Source organism: Ranitomeya imitator, chromosome 4 (genome assembly GCF_032444005.1).
Source record: "Ranitomeya imitator isolate aRanImi1 chromosome 4, aRanImi1.pri, whole genome shotgun sequence".
Taxonomy (NCBI): Eukaryota; Metazoa; Chordata; class Amphibia; order Anura; family Dendrobatidae; genus Ranitomeya; species Ranitomeya imitator.
Genome location: NC_091285.1, coordinates 174,904,079 through 174,927,878, shown reverse-complemented (window position 1 = coordinate 174,927,878; position 23,800 = coordinate 174,904,079). Strand labels below are relative to the sequence as shown.

At 39.5% G+C, this 23,800-nt stretch overlaps 1 protein-coding gene across 1 annotated transcript in view; it reads left to right on the top strand.

Moving 5' to 3' along the window:
* The window catches only part of SH3PXD2B (SH3 and PX domains 2B), a 238,066-nt gene that overhangs the window by 50,999 nt on the left and 163,267 nt on the right, over positions 1 to 23,800 (top strand). The window contains exon 2 of the mRNA XM_069764104.1: positions 5,494 to 5,574. Within this exon, the coding sequence (XP_069620205.1) occupies positions 5,494 to 5,574 (81 nt within the window). The remainder of the gene's footprint in view (positions 1 to 5,493; positions 5,575 to 23,800) is intronic.

Sequence of the window (23,800 nt, the reverse complement as noted above, 5' to 3'; positions counted from 1 at the left end):
GCGCCTTGGTTGTAAGTACAAAGGGCAGCGCTACTGCGGATTTTTCTAATTTTGGTTATAGACATTACCACAATGAATTTGAAACAAAACAATTCAGATGCAGTTGAAGTTCAGACTTTCAGCTTTCATTTGAGGGTATCCACATTAAAATTGGATGAAGGGTTTAGGAGTTTCAGCTCCTTAAAGGTATGTGCACACGATGCGGATTTTGCTGCGGATCAGTAGCGTTTCCGCAGCTGCAGGTCCGCAGCAGTTTCCCATGAGTTTACAGTACAATGTAAACTTATGGGAAACAAAAAACACTGTGCACATGCTGCGGAAAAAAAGGCGCGGAAACGCAGCGGTTTACATTCCGCAGCATGTCACTTCTTTCTGTGGATTCCGCAGCGGTTTAACAACTGCTCCAATAGAACTCTGCAGTTGTAAAACCGTAGAAAAACCGTGGTAAATCCGCAGCGGTTTTCCACTGTGGATTTATCAAATCCACTGCAAAAAAATCCGCAGTGGACCCTAGTACGTGTGCACATACCCTAACATGTGCCACCCTGTTTTTAAAGGGACCAAAAGTAATTGGACAATTGACTCCAAGGCTATTTCATGGACAGGTGTGGGCAATCCCTTCGTTATGTCATTCTCGATTAAGCAGATAAGGCCTGGAGTTGATTTGAGGTGTGGTGCTTGCATTTTGAAGGTTTTGCTGTGAAGTAAACATGAGGTCAAAGGAGCTCTCCATGCAGGTGAAACAAGCCATCCTTAAGCTGCGAAAACAGAAAAAACCCATCCGAGAAATTGCTACAATATTAGGAGTGGCAAAATCTACAGTTTGGTACATCCTAAGAAAGAAAGCACTGGTGAATTCATCAATGCAAAAAGACCTGGGCGCCCACGGAAGACAACAGTGGTGGATGATCGCAGAATAATCTCCATGGTGAAGAGAAACTCCTTCACAACAGCCAACCAAGTGAACAACACACTCCAGGAGGTCGGCGTATCAATATCCAAATCTACCATAAAGAGAAGACTGCATGAAAGTAAATACAGAGGGTTCACTGCACGGTGCAAGCCACTCATAAGCATTAAGAATAAAAAGGCTAAACTGGACTTTGCTAAAAAACATCTAAAAAAGCCAGCACAGTTCTGGAAGATCAACCTCTACCAGAATGATGGAAAGAGAAAAATATGGCGAAGGCGTGGTACAGCTCATGATCCAAAGCACATGTGGTGGCACATGTTAAGGAGCTGAAACTCCTAATCCCTTCATCCAATTTTAATGTGGATACCCTCAAATGAAAGCTGAAAGTCTGAACTTCAACTGCATCTGAATTGTTTTGTTTAAAATTCATTGTGGTAATGTCTATAACCAAAATTAGAAAAATGTTGTCTCTGTCCAAATATATATGGACCTAACTGTATACATATAATTTCAGTATCTGTGATCAAGTAGTAAAATAAGATATAGTTATTTACATGATTGGCAGTACTCAGTCAGACATACAGTTAGGGCCAGAAATATTTGGACAGTGACACAAGTTTTGTTATTTTAGCTGTTTACAAAAACATGTTCAGAAATACAATTATATATATAATATGGGCTGAAAGTGCACACTCCCAGCTGCAATATGATAGTTTCCACATCCAAATCGGAGAAAGGGTTTAGGAATCATAGCTCTGTAATGCATAGCGTCCTCTTTTTCAAGGGACCAAAAGTAATTGGACAATGGACTCTAAGGGCTGCAATTAACTCTGAAGGCGTCTCCCTCGTTAACCTGTAATCAATGAAGTAGTTAAAAGGTCAGGGGTGGTTTTGCATTTGGAAGCTGTTGCTGTGAGCAGACAATATGCGGTCAAAGGAACTCTCAATTGAGGTGAAGCAGAACATCCTGAGGCTGAAAAAAAAGAAAAAATCCATCAGAGAGATAGCAGACATGCTTGGAGTAGCAAAATCAACAGTTGGGTACATTCTGAGAAAAAAGGAATTGACTGAGCTTGGGAACTCAAAAAGGCCTGGGCGTCCACGGATGACAACAGTGGTGGATGATCGCCGCATACTTAATTTGGTGAAGAAGAACCCGTTCACAACATCAACTGAAGTCCAGAACACTCTCAGTGAAGTAGGTGTATCTGTCTCTAAGTCAACAGTAAAGAGAAGACTCCATGACAGTAAATACAAAGGGTTCACATCTAGATGCAAACCATTCATCAATACCAAAAATAGACAGGCCAGAGTTAAATTTGCAGAAAAACACCTCAAGAAGCCAGCTCAGTTCTGGAAAAGTATTCTATGGACAGATGAGACAAAGATCAACCTGTACCAGAATGATGGGAAGAAAAAAGTTTGGAGAAGAAAGGGAACGGCACATGATCCAAGGCACACCACATCCTCTGTAAAACATGGTGGAGGCAACGTGATGGCATGGGCATGCATGGCTTTCAATGGCACTGGATCACTTGTGTTTATTGATGACATAAGAGCAGACAAGAGTAGCCGGATGAATTCTGAAGTGTACCGGGATATACTTTCAGCCCAGATTCAGCCAAATGCTGCAAAGTTGATTGGACGGCGCTTCATAGTACAGATGGACAATGACCCCAAGCATACAGCCAAAGCTACCCAGGAGTTCATGAGTGCCAAAAAGTGGAACATTCTGCAATGGCCAAGTCAATCTGCAGATCTAAACCCAATTGAGCATGCATTTCACTTGCTCAAATCCAGACTTAAGACGGAAAGACCCACAAACAAGCAAGACCTGAAGGCTGCGGCTGTAAAGGCCTGGCAAAGCATTAAGAAGGAGGAAACCCAGCGTTTGGTGATGTCCATGGGTTCCAGACTTAAGGCAGTGATTGCCTCCAAAGGATTTGCAACAAAATATTGAAAATAAAAATATTTTGTTTGGGTTATGTTTATTTGTCCAATTACTTTTGGCCTCCTAAAATGTGGAGTGTTTGTAAAGAAATGTGTACAATTCCTACATTTTCTATCAGATATTTTTGTTCAACCCTTCAAATTAAACGTTACAATCTGCACTTGAATTCTGTTGTAGAGGTTTCATTTCAAATCCAATGTGGTGGCATGCAGAGCCCAACTCGCGAAAATTGTGTCACTGTCCAAATATTTCTGGCCCTAACTGTATGTCTACTGACCATTGCCAATTGCAGCCATTAGGTACAGCACCATTTTAGCCACCTTTCCTCCTGCTGCACTCCTTGCACATAGTTTAGGAAGAGATTTCAACTGGTCAACCTACAGAGCGGTAAGTTACCATACGTTATTGCCTATTTCTGGCCAGACTTGTTTGGCTGCCTCCAGTTGCATATACGGTACGTAGATGAACAAGCTTGTTTCTCCTTTCTTCTGCTTTCTTTCTTGAAAAGTTATAGGAGCACTCCATTACAAGGGCCAAGATTCTCATAAGACTGCCAGTGTGGACCTGATCCCTGGTGTGAATTTCTTTCTCCTCCCTTCAGCATCCTTCCATTGGGTGTCTACTAAATGCCATTGTGATGGCATCTATCAAACAACTTGTTGGGTTTCTTTACTTGGTGTCAGGGGTTTCATAGTATATGCCTATTATTGGTCCTTCAACAAAAAATATGCTCATAACCAAATATAGCTATGTCTGATCAGGTGTAATAAGCTACTATATGCTCTTTTTCTTGAACTCTCTTGGTTTAATGTTAAGGATATTGTTCATGTGCATTTCATGTTCATGGCTATTGTCTTGTATCGATACTTTTCCAGTTGTTGTTATGATATGTTTGATTTCACTGTACAAGTTTTCCTTTTGTTCTTATCTCCCATACTCAATTTCAGTGTACTGTGTTCAATATGGTTTGTACGATTATGGAAAAGTAATAAAAATAGCATTATGAAAAAAAAAAACTAGCATATTATGGCTGGATTATCTACTCACCCACACATATCAAAGTGAATTGGGCAATTCAGGAATGAATAAAGTATTGTGGCTTTCAGGCAATTAAAACATAAGACTTTATTAGCTACAGTATCTTAATATATACTTACCATGTAATGTCGCCACATCTTGTTCCGTCCAGATGTGTCCGGATCCCAGAATTCCAAGCTGCGGAAATTCACCAACCACCATATTGGGACACCCAGCAACTTGCACGGTACCACCAGTGGAACACCGTTGCACCACACGCACCACCCACGCACACTGTATATGCCGTACACACCACAAACACACTGTATACGCCTTACGCAGCCTCTGGCGCGGCACCACGCCGCCGCCAGGATCAGCTGAATGATTCACTGACTGCCGCCATCTTTGTACAGGAGGAGCGCATGTTCGGTTTTAATGTGACCACCGCTATCTGTCTGCACAAAGATGGTGGCAGCCTGATTTACTGCGCCTGCCCAAATTCCGCGCAGGCGCAGTAAAACATTCGGCTGATCCCGGCGGCAGATGCTCGACGTGTTTTACAGGCAGAGGAAGCCGGTCACATTAAACGGGTTTTCCCACAAACGAAAGTTCATTTTAAAAATGGTCTGTCTGACCGTGTACGGAGCAAACCACATCTCCTGGGCAGGGGAGGAAGCAAGAGACAATACTGACATTACAGCAGGGGATCACAGAGGATTTCTTTTGTCAGGTAAAATATTTCACGGACTGTTTTTAAACAATATTTTACCTCACAAAATGTATCCTCTGTGATCTCCTGCTGTAATGTCAGTATTGTCTTTTGCTTCCTCCCCTGCCCAGGAGCTGTGGTATGTTCTGTACACGGTCAGCCACAGACAATTTTTAAAATGAACTTTCGTTCGTGGGAAAACTACTTTAAAAAGAAAATGCCAACATGGATCCTCAAAAGTACGCCAATGACCATGAAAGAAAAACAGCAAAGGCACAACGTTGAAGACAACAATGGGCAAATGAGACTCTTGAAGAGCAACAGCATCGCTGGGACAAAAACAATGCATAGGCGCGTAGGCGTCAAGCACATGAGTCCCCTGATGCAAAAGTCATAAGATTATCACCGGATGCCATTAGGCAACAACAGCGCCGCAAACAGAAATCTGCAGTCTTAACAGCAATACCATGCTCACAAGAGCACATGGGGGAGAGATTCTCAACCCTGCAAAACCTGCCCCTGATATTACCGCCCTCCCGATGCGATGGCATCGGGCCTCCATCTAGTAAATTATAACTACACTATCGGATCCAAGACAGACTTTTGGCAGCAGCAACAAGAATATCACTTTGTTGGGATATTGTGAGGCTAGAATTCTGTTTTGTATTGGAGCCATGTAAAATTAAGACTAGATCCCATAAGATAGTAAGGTTTTTACCATAAAATATGCAAGTTTATGTCACTGAAAGGACATTTGAGAAGATGTTTACAAAACTAGTTCCGCCTTCGTTTCACCAGAAGTAATGAATGTGTGTCACCACTGTAGATGGATCTAAGAAATTTGGGTAACTGTGCTCTCCGGATGACGTTTGTCACTGATTGAACTTTATTTTATATTTACAGGTATATATTATTAATGTCACCTGGTCAAGTGGCACCTCAGAGGTCATCTATCGAAGATATAGCAAATTCTTTGACTTACAGGTAAGAAATGGAAACTAATTCTTGGTTAATACCAGACATTTTATTTGTAATATGAGAGAATATATGGATACAGCTGCTCCCAAGATTGCTAACTTAATTTTTTTTTCTGGATAGCTTGTCAAAAAATAACACACAACCAATATTTTTCATGCACATATTAGAAAACAACAATAATTCATTACGATTTTAAGGTAAACGTAGCCATAGCTCTTTCTTTCTTTCAATTTTCTTTTTATTGAAGAAAAAAAGAATCACAATTGAACAGGAATTGAAAAATAGCCAGAGGAAGTTTCAAACAACATTAGGTATCCAATGGGACAATAACAAAAGTCCAACAAGATGTGGGGATACGATAAATTTGAAGAACTGGAAAAGGATTCTGGATCAAACTTTGACATAGATTCAGAAGAAAGGGAAACTAGCAAAGGTAATTAGAGAAACAGTGGAAACATTAGAAACATGAGTAAAGTTTTAAGATAGGAATAGAAAGATTGAGAGGGTTATAGGAAAGAGGGGGGGTGAGGTAAGAAAGGGGAGGGAGAGGGAGCTGAAGGGGGGGCTTGGAGGAGGGAGGGGGGAAAAAGGACTGATGGTGGAGTTGAAATTAAAAGATGAAGTCGAGAATGATAATGAGGGGGGGCTCGGCATATAGGATCTGATGGGTTGAGGTGGATTCAGGTATCCTCCGGTAATGTTGATAAGAAGTCAGGACTGGAGCGGAAGGTAATCCACGGTTTCCAGGTAAGTCTAAACGAGGTGAGGGATTCTTGTGTATTGGCAACTAACTCAGCAGTGTGGTATAGAAGGTCAATTTTATCTAGTACTTGTTTTTTGGTGGGTGTGAGAGTAGATTTCCAGAAAGTGGGGATTAGATATTTCCCGGCTGCTATTATGTTGCTTGCTAGTTTCGAGGCCGGGGAATTCTCGGGCCATAGGGGTTGGTTAAGGAGAGTAGATTGAGGAAGTAAGAGAGTGTTTTGATCTAGCACCATAGAGATTACGTTCGAGACCATTTGCCAAAAGGGGACAATTTTGGGGCAAGACCACCAGATGTGCAGATAGGAGCCTGAGTCTGAACGGCATCTCCAGCACAGATCGGGAGTGGAGGGGTGCCAATGATGGAGTTGGGTTGGAGTGCGGTACCACCTAGATATTACCTTATATGAGTTTTCTTGTATTTTTACGCATTGTGAGGGTCCGTGAGATTTGTTGTAGATAGAGGAAATCTGGTCGTCCGTGAAAGAGATGGTGAGATCTCTCTCCCAGAGACCTATGAAGGCTCTTTTGACATCGGCGCCGTCCATCAACAGAAGGTTGTAAATTTTTGATAGGACTTTTTTGGGTGGGTTTTTGTGGGCGCACAATTGTTCGAAGGGAGTCAGAGGGCGGAGCAAATCTAACTGTCTTTTGTGCTTATGGCAGTAATCTTTTAATCTTTTGTAGTGAAGAAAAGAAATATTTAATTGTGGGTTCGAGGCCTGGAATTCAGCGAGGCTCATTAGGGACCCGTCGATAAAGAGTGTCAAGTGATATAGGAGAGTTAAAGTCACTGGTGGAGCTGGGGGGATCTTTAGGTAATTTAAAGGGGATGGGTCCCGCGATGTCTTGTATCGTCAGAATTGGGGAGGTAGGCGGGGTTAATTTGGGAAATTCTGTTCTCCAAATTTTGAGAATAGCGGTTGTAATTTCGTTGAGTAGCAGTTGGTCTAGGTTTGTGTGGTTATACAGAAGGGCTAATGTCCTAAGGGGAATAGGGGCTAGATGTTCTTCAATTTGTATCCACACTTTTTCTGAAGGATTTCTAATCCAATCTACTACTCTAGTGAGCATCGCTGCTCGGTAGTATTTGAAGATATCCGGGGCCCCCATTCCTCCTTTTGACTTCGGCATGGCAAGAGAATTGGCATTGATTCGTGGGCGTTTGCCATTCCAGATGTAGTTAATGAAAAAAGAGTTTATCTTCGATAGATAGTGCTTTGGGATGTAGATGGGGAGCATCTGGAATAAATATAAGAATTTGGGTAAGATAATACTTTTCAAGAGGTTTTTTCTGCCCATCCAAGATAGGAAGGGGGCTCTCCAGGACTGTACCGTGGAGGTAGCTTGTTTGAACAGGGGGATGATATTAAGTTCCAGAAGCTCCCCCGTGGATCTCCCGATCTTAATCCCTAGGTTGGTGATGAAACTCGAGGGCCATTTGAAGGGGTATAGTTTTTTTAATTTGTCTATAGCGGGGTTGGGGATATTAATGCTGAGAGCTTCCGATTTAGTAATGTTGATTTTGTAATTAGAAAGCTTCCCGTATAGGTCTAATATGCGGACGAAAGCAGGGATGCCCTCCTCGGGATCTGATAGGAATACCAAGAGATCATCAGCGAACGCTGCAGATTTATGGTGAAAACTACCTATCTGGATTCCCTTAATGCCTGGATCTTGTTGGATGCTCTGAATGAGAGGCTCCATGGCCAATACATATAGAATCGGAGAGATAGGGCATCCCTGCCTCGTGCCATTTTGAATGGAGAAAGGGTCCGATAGTAGATTGTTTATTCTTAAACGGGCAGAGGGGGTAGTGTACATTTGGAAAATGGCATCTACAAGTTGAGGGGGGATGTGAAAAGCAAGAAGTGTTTCGCGAAGGAATATCCAGTCCACCCTGTCAAAGGCCTTTTCAGCGTCTGTTCCCAGTAGGACGAGTGGGGTTTTCCGTATTTTTGCGTACTGAATAAGGTGAAGAATTCTAGCTGTATTGTCCCTTCCCTCACGTCCTATCACGAAGCCCGATTGATTGAGAGAAATGAGTTGTGGCATGAGCTCCGCCAATCTCCCCGCAATAAGACTGGCATAAATTTTTAGATCAACATTGAGTAGGGAGATAGGCCTATAGCTTCCACAGCATTCTGGGTCTTTACCTTCTTTATGAAGAAGAGAAATGTGGGCTTCTAGTGACTGAGAAGGGAAAGGATTACCACCTAGGACTGCGTTACAGACGTTCAGGAGGTGCGGGCCTAAGATATCAGCAAAGGTTTTGTAATAGATTTTAGGGAGCCCATCTGGGCCAGGGGCCTTCCCCTTACCCCCCCCAGACAGGGTGGACTGGAGGTCAGAGAGGTCGAAGGGTCTGAGTAAGCAATCTTGCTGGAGGTTGGTTAGTTTAGGGAGGTGTAAGGAGGATAAGAAAGCTTGGACATGGGATCTCCTCTGATTTTTATCTTCTGTTGTGTCATTATGTCGGAGTTGGTATAGGTCTTTATAGAAGGACAGAAAGGAGTCGGTGATTTGATTATAATGCTGGAGGACTTTGCCATCTTTAGATTTGATTCTGTGAATAAATGTACGGGTTTGGCGTTTTTTGATCAGCGAGATCATGAGTTTAGAGGCTTTGTCTCCGTGAGCAAAGATTTTGTTTTTCCAGGATAGATAATGTTTGGAAGACTGTGTGTTGAGGAGGTCCCTGAGAGATTGGCGTTTCTCGGTGAGTTGCGTGAGTGTGGTTTGAGAGAGTTCCTTTTTGTGTTGGGTATCCAGAGCTACGATATCATTGTATAAGGCAAGGATTTTTGATTTCCTTTGTTTATTTAGGAAAGAGGCAATTGAAATAAAAACCCCTCGGATTGTGGCCTTATGTGCTTCCCATAACATGGGAGGAGCTATGTCTGGAGAAGCGTTAATATTGAAAAACTCTTGAAGCGACTCTCGGATACGGTTTTTGAATTCCTCGCTATGTAGTATAGACTCATTGAGCCTCCATGAGTTGAAACTAGAGTATGGTTTGTGGAATTCTAATTTAGTCAGTACCACAGAGTGGTCCGAGTGTATGGCAGGGATTATTTCAGCTTTTAATGTGGAAGGTAGAATGGATCTGGATACCAGTATGTAGTCAAGGTGGTGATAGGAATTATGGGGATGCGAGTAATATGTGAAATCAATATCAGAAGGGTGCAGATATCTCCAGGCATCGATCAGCTCTAATGAATGAATGGTTGATTTAAGGCGCGCCAAATCTTTCAGAGAAATAGAGCTTTTTTTTGTAGATGTGTCCAGAGATGGATCTAGAGCGACATTCAGATCACCCCCTAGGATGACTACACCTTCCTGGAATGTACGTAGGAGGGCTAAGGCTTTGCGAAGCCATTTCAGGTTGCGTTTGTTGGGGGCATATAGACTGCCTAGGGTCACCATGTTACCGGCTATAAGCCCCTTGATGAAAACGTAACGGCCTTCAGGATCAATCTTGCTGTCTAGGAGGAGGAAGGGGACATCCCTAGCAAGGGCTATTGAGACGCCTCTAGATCCTTTTTGGGGGGAGCTAGCGTGGAACCATCTGTCAAAGAAGCATTTCTCAAAGGAAGGGGTCTTGTCGGGGATGAAATGGGTCTCTTGCAAGAGTAGTATATCGTAGCCTGATTTTTTGAAGAAGGCAAGTGTTTGTGACCTTGGGATTGGGGAGTTTAGACCGTGTGAGTTGTGTGAAATAATCTGAAAAGACTTACGGTTTACCGTCATGGTGGAAGTGATTGAAGGCAAGTTGGATGAGGATGAGACTCGACCATCGGATCCAAAGGAGGGAAAAGAAGGAGAGGGGTGGGAGAGATGGATGAGAAAGAGGGGGTTAGAATGGTAGATACACAATAGTAAAATAACCATTGACGTAGAGCATGAGGGTAGATAACCTTAAGTGAGGGGGAAAACATTGCAATTTTAACATCTAGGGAGGGAGAAAAAAGGGGATCAAGTAAAGGGAGTTATAATTAGCTTCATGGTATAGGAGGCTAAGACTCCTAAATTGGCGGTGATAACGCTGCACAAGTATTTAACTTTATGGGCTAGTGATAAATGTCACAAAGCTCTTGAAACCATAAAGAACGTAGAGAAGTAGGTAAACAAAAAAGAAAAACGTTAGTGATTCTCCATTGTTCATCCGCCGGGATCATCTTCCTCGTCCCTAGGTGGCGTGCCTTTTGAAGAGCGACGTTTTGATCTTGAGGATTTCAGGGTAGATGCGTCTTGCCACGGAGGGGGAATGGGGAGAGGTTTCAGACGGTGGGCCTCACAAGTAGTTTCTAGGACAAGCGGTTGGTCGAGTTGAATCTCCAAGGCTTCGCAGACAGATTTAATATCGGCAGTAGATTTAATAAGAAATTTCCGATCTTTTGCGGATATGGAGATACCAAAGGGGAAGAGCCAGCGATATGGATAATGCCTTTGTTGAAGGATTGAGGTAAGAGGTCTTAAAAGGCGTCTTTTATAGAGCGTGGAGGCAGAGAGGTCTTGATCACTTTTGGAGGAACCCCAATCCAAATTTTCCGAGTCTGCTTCTCTAGCTCTTTTCAGAAGTAGGTCTTTTGTTCTGAAGTCGAGGAAACGACATAAGACATCTCGAGGAGCTTCGTCAGGCTTCGGTTTGGGCCTCAGTGCTCTGTGGACTCTCACCATATCAAGTTCTGATGAGTCTGAGGAAGTAAGGATTGAGTGAAAGATTTCAGTGACGGTGGGAATCAGGGCATCTGGAAGTATGGACTCGGGGACACCTTTGAGTCTCAGATTGTTCCTTCTTTCCCTATTTTCATGGTCTTCCAGAATGGTATATATCTTATTGATGTGGTCCTCATGCCGTTTATGGCAAGTTAGATTGGAGTTAGAGCTTTGGACTTTTTCCGTATGGGAGGCCTCTATCGCTTCAATTCTGTGTCCCAGTTGGCTGAGGTCTTGCTTGATGGTAGAGAGATCTCTGCTTATGGGTTCTAATGTTTTGCCTAGAATCCTTTTAATAAATGATCTCGTTACCAGATCACCCTTGTCCTGGTCGTCATTGTCTCCGTCGCTCTCTTGTTCGGATTCTGAGTAAGTTTCTGGATCTTTCCCTATTGAGTGAGAGGATTTAGCAGAGTTGGATGTGTTGCCTTGCTTTTTCAGGAATTTATCCATGTCTGCAAGAGGTTTGGAGCTGGTGGACTTTAACCCCGATCTCGTCAGCTTTTGTGAGGGTTTCACCATCATGCTTGAGGTGTGCAGCAAATAATGAGAACTCCCAGATCACCCTCAGTTTCCCCCAGGTGTGGGTTTACATCTTATGGGGGTTGGTGAGGAACCAAGGAAGAGAGATTAAGTGAAGCTTAAAATTGGCTTTTATAGGGAGCTAGTAACACATCCACAGTTATCGTGCCAACCTAATGAATGTTAATCAGGTGGGTATGGGGCAGCAGGAGATAAGGTGTACTTGTGGTCTGTATATAAAGAGTTAACTCAGCACAAGAAGTAGCTTTCTGTTTATGTGTAATCAGGTATTGTTGCCCTCAGCATCCACATTAAACTGTTCCAGTCCAGCAAGAGTTAAACAATTGGGTATGGGGCAGCAGGAGGTGAAGTGTGTTTATGGGTTGCAGACTTGAAGAGATCCCAACATGAGGTGCAGTCCCTGCACTGCACACACCCTCCACAGCCAGACAGAGCTTCTTATCTGTCACGGGGGTTGTTTTCACTCTGTGCGGCTAATTATATTTCGCGGGAATCCGGAGCAGAGCAGCCTGCTGCTGCTTTTTTAAGCTGTGTGCAATTCTGTTGCTTGGTTACACTGTATCCCTCCGCCCTGTATATAGTGCGAGGTGCCTGCAGCATCTGTTCTAATGCACTCTGGTGAGACTCCTGGGAGTAAAAAATAGTACAGGGGTATGACTTGGGCTGCTGGTCCCTCTGCTCTTCACTGCACACTAATCGCCGGGGTTCCAATGCAGGTGAGACTACCACGCTGTTGTTAGTTGGCAGTGTTAGGCAGTGCAGGCGCGCAGCTAGGAGTGCGTGTCCTTCCGCCCTGCACACAGTGCTGCTGGTGGGACGTTTGGGAGATGTAAATAGTGCAGGGGAATGACTGGAGCTGCGGATCCCTCCGCCCTGCACTAGACGTCGGCTGCTGATGAAGCTGAGCGGCCGGAACTATTTCGCCTCTTTTTTACTATCACGTAGCCATAGCTCTTTACTCTGATTTGAACTCTTTAGCTACATTCACTTTGATGTTATGATATTTACAGTCATAATAATATGTACAGGTTTCTCAATGTTAAAAAACAAAAAACAAAACATGCACACATCAATTTTTTTTCAAGATCATGGAAAAAAGAGCTCTTTGTATGGACTGTCCAGAAATATTTGACTACAGTTTTTGCCTATTCTATTTGATGTCAGATATTCATATTTCTCCATAAGGCTTTGTGCACACATTGAGTAAATGGATGCAGTAGTTTCTGCAGCTCTTGTCAGGAAAAATGCAGCTACAAAAATGTGCATTTTTGGTGCGTTTTTGCCTGGATTTTTAGACTGATTTGAGTGATCACTGGTGAAAAAAGCAGGACAAAAACTGAGAATTGGCATGCTGCTGATTATTTTCTGCACCAAATCTCCAAGTCAGAAATACCCAACGTGTTCATGACACTTCAGGTTTCTCATTCACTGTTTCAGATGTACAATAATACTACATCACACAGTATAGAGTGCCTTACAATAATACTACATCACACAGTATATAGTGTATTACAATAGTACTACATCACACAGTATAGAGTGTATTACAATAATACTACATCACACAGTATAGAGTGTATTACAATAATACTACATCACACAGTATAGAGGGTCTTACAATAATACTACATCACACAGTATAGAGCGTCTTACAATAATACTACATCACACAGTATAGAGTGCCTTACAATAATACTACATCACACAGTATAGAGTGTATTACAATAATACTATATCACACAGTATAGAGTGTATTACAATAGTACTACATCACACAGTATATAGTTTATTACAATAGTACTACATCACACAGTATAGAGTGTATTACAATAATACTACATCACACAGTATAGAGTGTATTACAATAATACTACATCACACAGTATATAGTGTATTACAATAGTACTACATCACACAGTATAGAGTGTATTACAATAGTACTACATCACAAAGTATAGAGTGTATTACAATAATACTACATCACACAGTATAGTGTCTTACAATAGTACTACATCACACAGTATAGAGTGTATTACAATAGTACTACATCACACAGTATAGTGTCTTACAATAATACTACATCACACAGTATGGAGTGCCTTACAATAATACTACATCACACAGTATAGTGTATTACAATAATACTACATCACACAGTATAGATTGCCTTACAATAATACTACATCACACAGTATAGAGTGTCTTACAATAATACTACATCACACAGTATAGAGTGTCTTACAATAATACTACATCACACAGTATAGAGTGTATTACAATAATACTACATCACACAGTATAGAGTGTCTTACAATAATACTACATCACACAGTATAGAGCGTCTTACAATAATACTACATCACACAGTATAGAGTGCCTTACAATAATACTACATCACACAGTATAGAGTGTATTACAATAATACTATATCACACAGTATAGAGTGTATTACAATAGTACTACATCACACAGTATATAGTTTATTACAATAGTACTACATCACACAGTATAGAGTGTATTACAATAATACTACATCACACAGTATAGAGTGTATTACAATAATACTACATCACACAGTATAGAGTGTATTACAATAGTACTACATCACACAGTATATAGTGTATTACAATAGTACTACATCACACAGTATAGAGTGTATTACAATAGTACTACATCACAAAGTATAGAGTGTATTACAATAATACTACATCACACAGTATAGAGTGTATTACAATAATACTACATCACACAGTATATAGTGTATTACAATAGTACTACATCACACAGTATAGAGTGTATTACAATAGTACTACATCACAAAGTATAGAGTGTATTACAATAATACTACATCACACAGTATAGTGTCTTACAATAGTACTACATCACACAGTATAGAGTGTATTACAATAGTACTACATCACACAGTATAGTGTCTTACAATAATACTACATCACACAGTATGGAGTGCCTTACAATAATACTACATCACACAGTATAGTGTATTACAATAATACTACATCACACAGTATAGATTGCCTTACAATAATACTACATCACACAGTATAGAGTGTCTTACAATAATACTACATCACACAGTATAGAGTGTCTTACAATAATACTACATCACACAGTATAGAGTGTATTACAATAATACTACATCACACAGTATAGAGTGTCTTACAATAATACTACATCACACAGTATAGAGCGTCTTACAATAATACTACATCACACAGTATAGAGTGCCTTACAATAATACTACATCACACAGTATAGAGTGTATTGCAATAATACTATATCACACAGTATAGAGTGTATTACAATAGTACTACATCACACAGTATATAGTTTATTACAATAGTACTACATCACACAGTATAGAGTGTATTACAATAATACTACATCACACAGTATAGAGTGTATTACAATAATACTACATCACACAGTATAGAGTGTATTACAATAGTACTACATCACACAGTATATAGTGTATTACAATAGTACTACATCACACAGTATAGAGTGTATTACAATAGTACTACATCACAAAGTATAGAGTGTATTACAATAATACCACATCTCACAGTATAGTGTATTACAATAATACTACATCACACAGTATAGAGTGTATTACAATAATACCACCTCACACAGTATAGAGTGTATTACAATAATACTACATCACACAGTATAGAGTGTATTACAGTAATACTACATCACACAGTATAGATAAATACAAAAAATCCCAGGCTCATATTGTTCAGTGAACTAATCGAAAATCGCCTAGCTACCCACGTACCACTCCATATTACAGGTACCAACAAAGGAGAAACATAGGAGTTTATCGTAAAAATTGTAACAAATCTTTATTAGCAAAATCACACATAAATAGACAAAATGTTAAAAGATGTGATACCAAGGACACCAACCCAGGTAATATTCAGCACCCTGTCAAGTACCCGTACAAAAAAGGACTTCAAGTGTATTATAACCCCATCCAATGTCAGGTCCATCCATATGCTCCCAAAATCTTTGGAGGGAGGACGCCACTCATTATGACCTAGTGTTTAATACATAATGATATCCCTAGATCCAAAGATTCTTTTATCATGCTGCCACCTAAATGCATATATTCACAACATAAATATGTGGCAAAATGAATGAAGGTTATCCTTACCAATGCTGAAATATGCCACTGGACGCACCCCGAGGCACATTTCGACTTGAGAAAGCAGAGCTTTCTCATTCACGTTGGTGGCATCCGTATTCTTTCAGATGTACAATATTACTACATCACACAGGATAGCGTGTCTTACACTGTACTGTGTGATGTAGTATTATTGTATTACAATAATACTACATCACACAGTTAGTGTATTACAATAATACTACATCACACAGTATAGAGTGTCTTACAATAATACTACATCACACAGTATAGTGTCTTACAATAATACTACATCACACAGTATAGAGTGTATTACAATAATACTACATCACACAGTATAGTGTCTTACAATAGTACTACATCACACAGTATAGAGTGTATTACAATAGTACTACATCACACAGTATAGTGTCTTACAATAATACTACATCACACAGTATAGAGTGTCTTACAATAATACTACATCACACAGTATAGAGTGTCTTACATTAATACTACATCACACAGTATAGAGTGTCTTACAATAATACTACATCACACAGTATAGAGTGTCTTACAATAATACTACATCACACAGTATAGCGTGTCTTACACTCTATACTGTGTGATGTAGTATTAATGTAATACACTCTATACTGTGTGATGTAGTATTAATGTATTACAATAATACTACATCACACAGTATAGAGTGTCTTACATTAATACTACATCACACAGTATAGAGTGTCTTACAATAATACTACATCACACAGTATAGAGTGTCTTACAATAATACTACATCACACAGTATAGCGTGTCTTACACTCTATACTGTGTGATGTAGTATTAATGTAATACACTCTATACTGTGTGATGTAGTATTAATGTATTACAATAATACTACATCACACAGTATAGAGTGTCTTACATTAATACTACATCACACAGTATAGAGTGTCTTACAATAATACTACATCACACAGTATAGAGTGTCTTACAATAATACTACATCACACAGTATAGCGTGTCTTACACTCTATACTGTGTGATGTAGTATTAATGTAATACACTCTATACTGTGTGATGTAGTATTAATGTATTACAATAATACTACATCACACAGTATAGAGTGTCTTACATTAATACTACATCACACAGTATAGAGTGTATTACAATAATACTACATCACACAGTATAGTGTCTTACAATAGTACTACATCACACAGTATAGTGTATTACAATAGTATTACATCACACAGTATAGTGTATTACAATAGTACTACATCACACAGTATAGTGTCTTACAATAATACTACATCACACAGTATGGAGTGCCTTACAATAATACTACATCACACAGTATAGTGTATTACAATAATACTACATCACACAGTATAGATTGCCTTACAATAATACTACATCACACAGTATAGAGTGTCTTACAATAATACTACATCACACAGTATAGAGTGTATTACAATAATACTACGTCACACAGTATAGAGTGTCTTACATTAATACTACATCACACAGTATAGAGTGTATTACACTATACTGTGTGATGTAGTATTATTGTAATACACTATACTGTGTGATGTAGTATTATTGTAATACACTATACTGTGTGATGTAGTATTATTGTATTACAATAATACTACATCACACAGTATAGTGTATTACAATAATACTACATCACACAGTATAGAGTGTCTTACAATAATACTACATCACACAGTATAGAGTGTCTTACAATAATACTACATCACACAGTATAGTGTATTACAATAATACTACATCACACAGTATAGAGTGTATTACAATAATACTACATCACACAGTATAGAGTGTCTTACAATAATACTACATCACACAGTATAGAGTGTCTTACAATAATACTACATCACACAGTATAGAGTGTCTTACAATAATACTACATCACACAGTATAGAGTGTATTACAATAATACTACATCACACAGTATAGTGTCTTACAATAATACTACATCACACAGTATAGTGTATTACAATAATACTACATCACACAGTATAGATTGCCTTACAATAATACTACATCACACAGTATAGAGTGTCTTACAATAATACTACATCACACAGTATAGAGTGTCTTACAATAATACTACATCACACAGTATAGAGTGTCTTACATTAATACTACATCACACAGTATAGAGTGTATTACAATAATACTACGTCACACAGTATAGAGTGTCTTACATTAATACTACATCACACAGTATAGAGTGTATTACACTATACTGTGTGATGTAGTATTATTGTAATACACTATACTGTGTGATGTAGTATTATTGTAATACACTATACTGTGTGATGTAGTATTATTGTATTACAATAATACTACATCACACAGTATAGTGTATTACAATAATACTACATCACACAGTATAGAGTGTCTTACAATAATACTACATCACACAGTATAGAGTGTCTTACAATAATACTACATCACACAGTATAGTGTATTACAATAATACTACATCACACAGTATAGAGTGTATTACAATAATACTACATCACACAGTATAGAGTGTCTTACAATAATACTACATCACACAGTATAGAGTGTCTTACAATAATACTACATCACACAGTATAGAGTGTCTTACAATAATACTACATCACACAGTATAGAGTGTATTACAATAATACTACACACAGTATAGTGTCTTACAATAATACTACATCACACAGTATAGAGTGTCTTACAATAATACTACATCACACAGTATAGAGTGTATTACAATAATACTACATCACACAGTATAGTGTCTTACAATAATACTACATCACACAGTATAGAGTGCATTGCAATAATACTACATCACACAGTATAGAGTGTCTTACAATAATACTACATCACACAGTATAGAGTGTATTACAATAATACTACATCACACAGTATAGTGTCTTACAATAATACTACATCACACAGTATAGAATGTCTTACAATAATACTACATCACACAGTATAGAGTGTATTACAATAATACTACATCACACAGTATGAGTGTATTACAATAATACTACATCACACAGTATAGTGTCTTACACTCTATTCTGTGTGATGTAGTATTATTGTAAGACACTATACTGTGTGATGTAGTATTATTGTAATACACTCTATACTGTGTGATGTAGTATTATTGTAAGGCACTCTATTCTGTGTGATGTAGTATTATTGTAATACACTCTATACTGTGTGATGTAGTATTATTGTAATACACTCTATTCTGTGTGATGTAGTATTATTGTATTACAATAATACTACATCACACAGTATAGAGTGTATTACAATAATACTACATCACACAGAATAGAGTGCCTTACAATAATACTACATCACACAGTATAGTGTCTTACAATAATACTACATCACACAGTATAGAGTGCCTTACAATACTACTACATCGCCCAACGATCTACCAAAATCAAATATTACCATCAGTAAGTATTTAGCATTTAGGAGTTTGACTCTGAATTTTACCTCCCAATATGTTGCATTGGTGTCATTTTCCTTCTGTAAACACTGTTCATCTGTGGCCTTAAACTACCTTGAAATACATTATTTGGATCTGTGGTCTGACCCCACAATATCCTGTATTCTTAGTCACTGCGATATAAATGTTTCATCATTATACACTTTCCAGACTTGCTGTCACATAAACGCCTCCATTTGTTGACATACGTGTACAGACAATATCCAGGCTGTTTTTTATAGTTACACTTATTTTCCCTTTTTTCTTTTTTTTTTTTGCTAACCACAGTATCCAAAATATAGATTTTGTACTTTTTCCATTAGATCACTCTGGTGGTAGCGTTATAATCTGCAAAGATGGTTATCCAGTATAAACTAACTGCTGAACGAGGAAGCATCTCATCACCGACACTATAGGTGTTTTCCATTGTCAGATGATTCTGCTTTAGTGTTTCTAACTGACACTACCCGCTCAACAGAAGTATTCTTTTTTTTTTTTTAATTATTTTTGCAGATTTTTTAGGAAAATCAGTTTAAAAAAATCAGAGATACTTTTCTCTCGTATGACAGAAAATGTTTCTTTTATTTGTACCATCAGAGTGCACCTTAATAAACAGTGTACATGCTTTTTTTTCAACCAGCCCAATAAGCTTGAAGGGAGTCTGTCAGTAGGATAAACTCTCCTAAGCCATCAATATGGCATGCAGGTCATAGAATGCTCAATAAAATGTTACCTTGATATTAGTGATCCAATGACTTATTCCCAAGAAATCCACATTTTTCTTATATGTAAATGAGCTGTTCAGGACTATGGACTGGATACAGATCTGCATGAGAATCTGCCTCAAGAGTTTACTGTAATTGACAGTGGACGTTACCAGTGTGAGACATGTAATGACTGACAGTGCGTTCTCCTGATCTACATGTCTCACACTGGTAACGTCCTCTTTCAATTAATATAAGCTCTGGAACCAGCTGCTGAGGAAGATCCGTACCCGGCCCATAGATTTTAACAGCTCATTTGCATATTAAGAAAAGCATGGATTTCTTGGGAATAAAATATTGCAGATATCAACTTATAATTTGATTCAACTTCTTATGACCTAAATGCCCATTTAGATGGCTTAGGAGGGTTGATCCCATATTATGAGTCTGCATGTGATCATGAATGTTCTCCTTACCAATTATATTTGAAAACATGGTTAAGAAAAAAAAAAGCTTATTCATAGGATATTACTGTACAGATAAGTACAGTTTCACATAGGAAAGCAATGTCCAGTCACTTACTACACAGTGTTCAGGTTTCCTCACCTGACAGTCACTTAGGTTATGTACACACGTTAAGTATTTGGTGCAGAAATTTCTGCACCTTTTCTCCATATCTTGACAGTTGCAAAAATGTGCATTTTTGCCGTTTTTTTTTAACTTGCGTTTTTGGTGCAGATTTTTCCCCACTCATTAGTATGAGTAAAGTCGCAACAGAAACGCTGTAAGAATTGACATGCTGCAGATTTATATGTGCACCAAATCTGCAAGACACAAATAATCAACGTGTGCGTGAAACTTCAGGATTCTCATTCACTTTGCTGGCATCGGGAAACCCTTCAGGGTTTGTGACAAATCTGCAATTTAAAAACGCAGCATAACCGCCAAGTGTGCGCACAGCCTTCAGATTGTTGATCCGCGTGTCAAAACACAGTCCATAACCTTTTATAATGATGATGATAAAGATGACTTATCATGGCCTTTCGTCGACTTTGAGCCCACGTGTTAGTACTGAGCTCCCACATTTGATGCCTAGCCAGATTAATTGAAAAGCCTGTACAATGGGCAGTCCTGGCTGGAGTGAATAGTGTTTTCCGCTCCCTATTGATATGTCATGAATGTATTCTGCGGCAAAAACAATTAAAGTCATGAAGGTTTTTGCTGTCCATTAAAACGTAAAATTGACTCCTGAAGCAGTGTAACTGACTCCTAAACTCTACTATATTACATGATTGCCAACTGTCCTAGGACTCATGGGCTGGGGTTTGTCTGTGAGACTTTAACGTCCCAAGAAATGTCGACATATTAATGTATGCCTGACATAATGAATGTGTCTTACAGTTTATTGTACTGATTATTATGTACCATCTACTATCAATGAATTGTTAACCCTTTTGCGCCAGAACCTGTTTTTTACCCTCGTGACCAAGCCAATTTTTTCAATTCTAACCAGTGACACGTTATGAGTAGTGATGAGCGAGTGTACTCGTTGCTCGGGTGGTCTCCGATTATTTATGACTGCTCGGAGATTTAGTTTTCATTGCCACAGCTGAATGATTTACAGCTACTAGCCAGCTTGATTACATGTGGGGATTCCCTAGCAACCAGGCAACCCCCACATGTACTCAGCCTGGCTAGTAGCTGTAAATCATTCAGCTGGGGCGATGAAAACTAAATCTTCGAGCAGTTACAATTACTCGGAGACCACCCGAGCGTGCTCGGGAAACCCCGAGCAACAAGTACACTCGCTCATCACTAGTTATGAGGTAATAACTCTGGAGCGCTTCAACGTATCCCACTGATTCTGAGGTTGTTTTTTCGTGACATATTGTCCTTCATGATAGTGATAAAATTAGTTCAATATACCGTATATACACGAGTATAAGCCGAGACCCCTAATTTTGCCACCAAAAACTGGGAAAACTTAATGACTCAAGTATAAGCCTAGGGTGGGAAATGCAGCAGCTACTGGTAAATTCCAAAAATAAAATTAGATACCAATAAAAGTAAAATTAATTGAGACCTCAGTAGGTTAAGTGTTTTTGAATATCCATATTGAATCAGGAGCCCCATAAAATGCTCCATACAGTTCATGATGGGCCCCATAAGATGCTCCATATTAAAATGTGCCCCATATAATGCTGCACAAAAGATTAATGATGGCCCCTTAAGATGCACTATAGAATATTATTCCCCATATAATGCTGCACAAAGGTTGATGGCCCCATAATATGCCCCTTATATTGCTGCACAAAGGTTGATGGCCCCATAAGAAGTTCCATATATTATGCCCCATACAATCCTGCATAAAGGATGATGGCCCCATATAATGCTGCACAAAGGTTGATTGCCCCATAAAATGCTCCATAGATTATATCCCATATGCTGTTGCTGCTGTGATGAAGAAAAAAAATGGCATGCTCACCCCTCGTCGCTCAGGCCCCCGGCACTTGCGATATTCAACTGTCCCCGTTCCACCGCCGTGATCGCGCCCTCTGACCTGAACAGTCACAGCCATAGGACACGGAAGACGGAGTCCGGCGGTGGAGCGGGGACAGGTGAATATCGCAATGCTCACCCTCCCGGCACGGTCCCTGCTTCTCAGTCGTCCCGGGCCAGCAGCTTGTTCCGAAGTTCAGCGGTCAGTGGTACCGTTCATTAACGTAATGAATACATTATACTCCTATGGGAGTGGAGTCGCATCCATATTCATTACTTTAATGAGCGGTACCACGTGACCGTGGAAGAGCTGCGGGCACCGGAGAAGTAGGGACATGCAGAGACGTGCCGGGAGCAGGTGAGTATGATGGACAGCTGCTGATCCCCCTCCCCCGCCGACCCCCTGATGACAATAGCTCGAGTATAAGCTGAGAGGGGCACTTTCAGCCCAAAAAAAAAATGGGCTGAAAATCTCGACTTATACTCGAGTATATACGGTACCTTGCGTTTATTTCTGAAAATATCGGAAATTTGGGGAACATTTTGAAAATTTTGCAATTAACAAATTTTTTATTTTTATGTCCTTAAACCAAAGAGTTAAGTCACACAAAATAGTTAATAAGTAATATTTACCACATGTCTACTTTATATTTTTGAAACATAACTTTTAACCCTTCTAACTTCGTACCAAAAAAATTGACCAGCAATTTCTAATGTTTACATAAAATTAACAAAACCATTTTTTATGGACCATTTGACGTGACTTTGAGGGGCCTATGTGACTGAACATACCCAAAAGTGACACCATTCTAAAAACTGCACTCCTCAAGGTGCTCAAAACCACATTCAAGAAATGTATTAAGCCTTCATGTGCTTCACTTAAATTAGTGGAATTTGGGGAGGAAAATATGAATATTTAATTTTTTCCCAAAAAAAGTTACTTTAATCCCAAATTTTTCAATTTCACAAGGGTAACAGGAGAAAATGCACAATAAAACTTGTGCGATTTCTCCTGAGTACGCCAATAACCCACATGTGGTGGAAAACTACTGTTTGGGTGCATGGCAGGGCTCTGAAGCGAAGGAGCACCATTTGAGTTTGAGAATGCGAAATTGTCTGGAATCGATAGCGAACGCCATGATGCGTTTATCCTGAATACATAAATACCCCATATGTGGTTGAAAGCTACTTTTGAAGCACAGGGCAAAGCTCAGAAGGGAAGGAACACCATATTACAATGTAGATTTTGCTACACTGGAATGAGGGTGCCATGTCACATTGGTAGAGCCCCCGGGGTTCCAGAACAGCAGAAACCCCCAAAAGTGATGCCATTTTACAAACTAC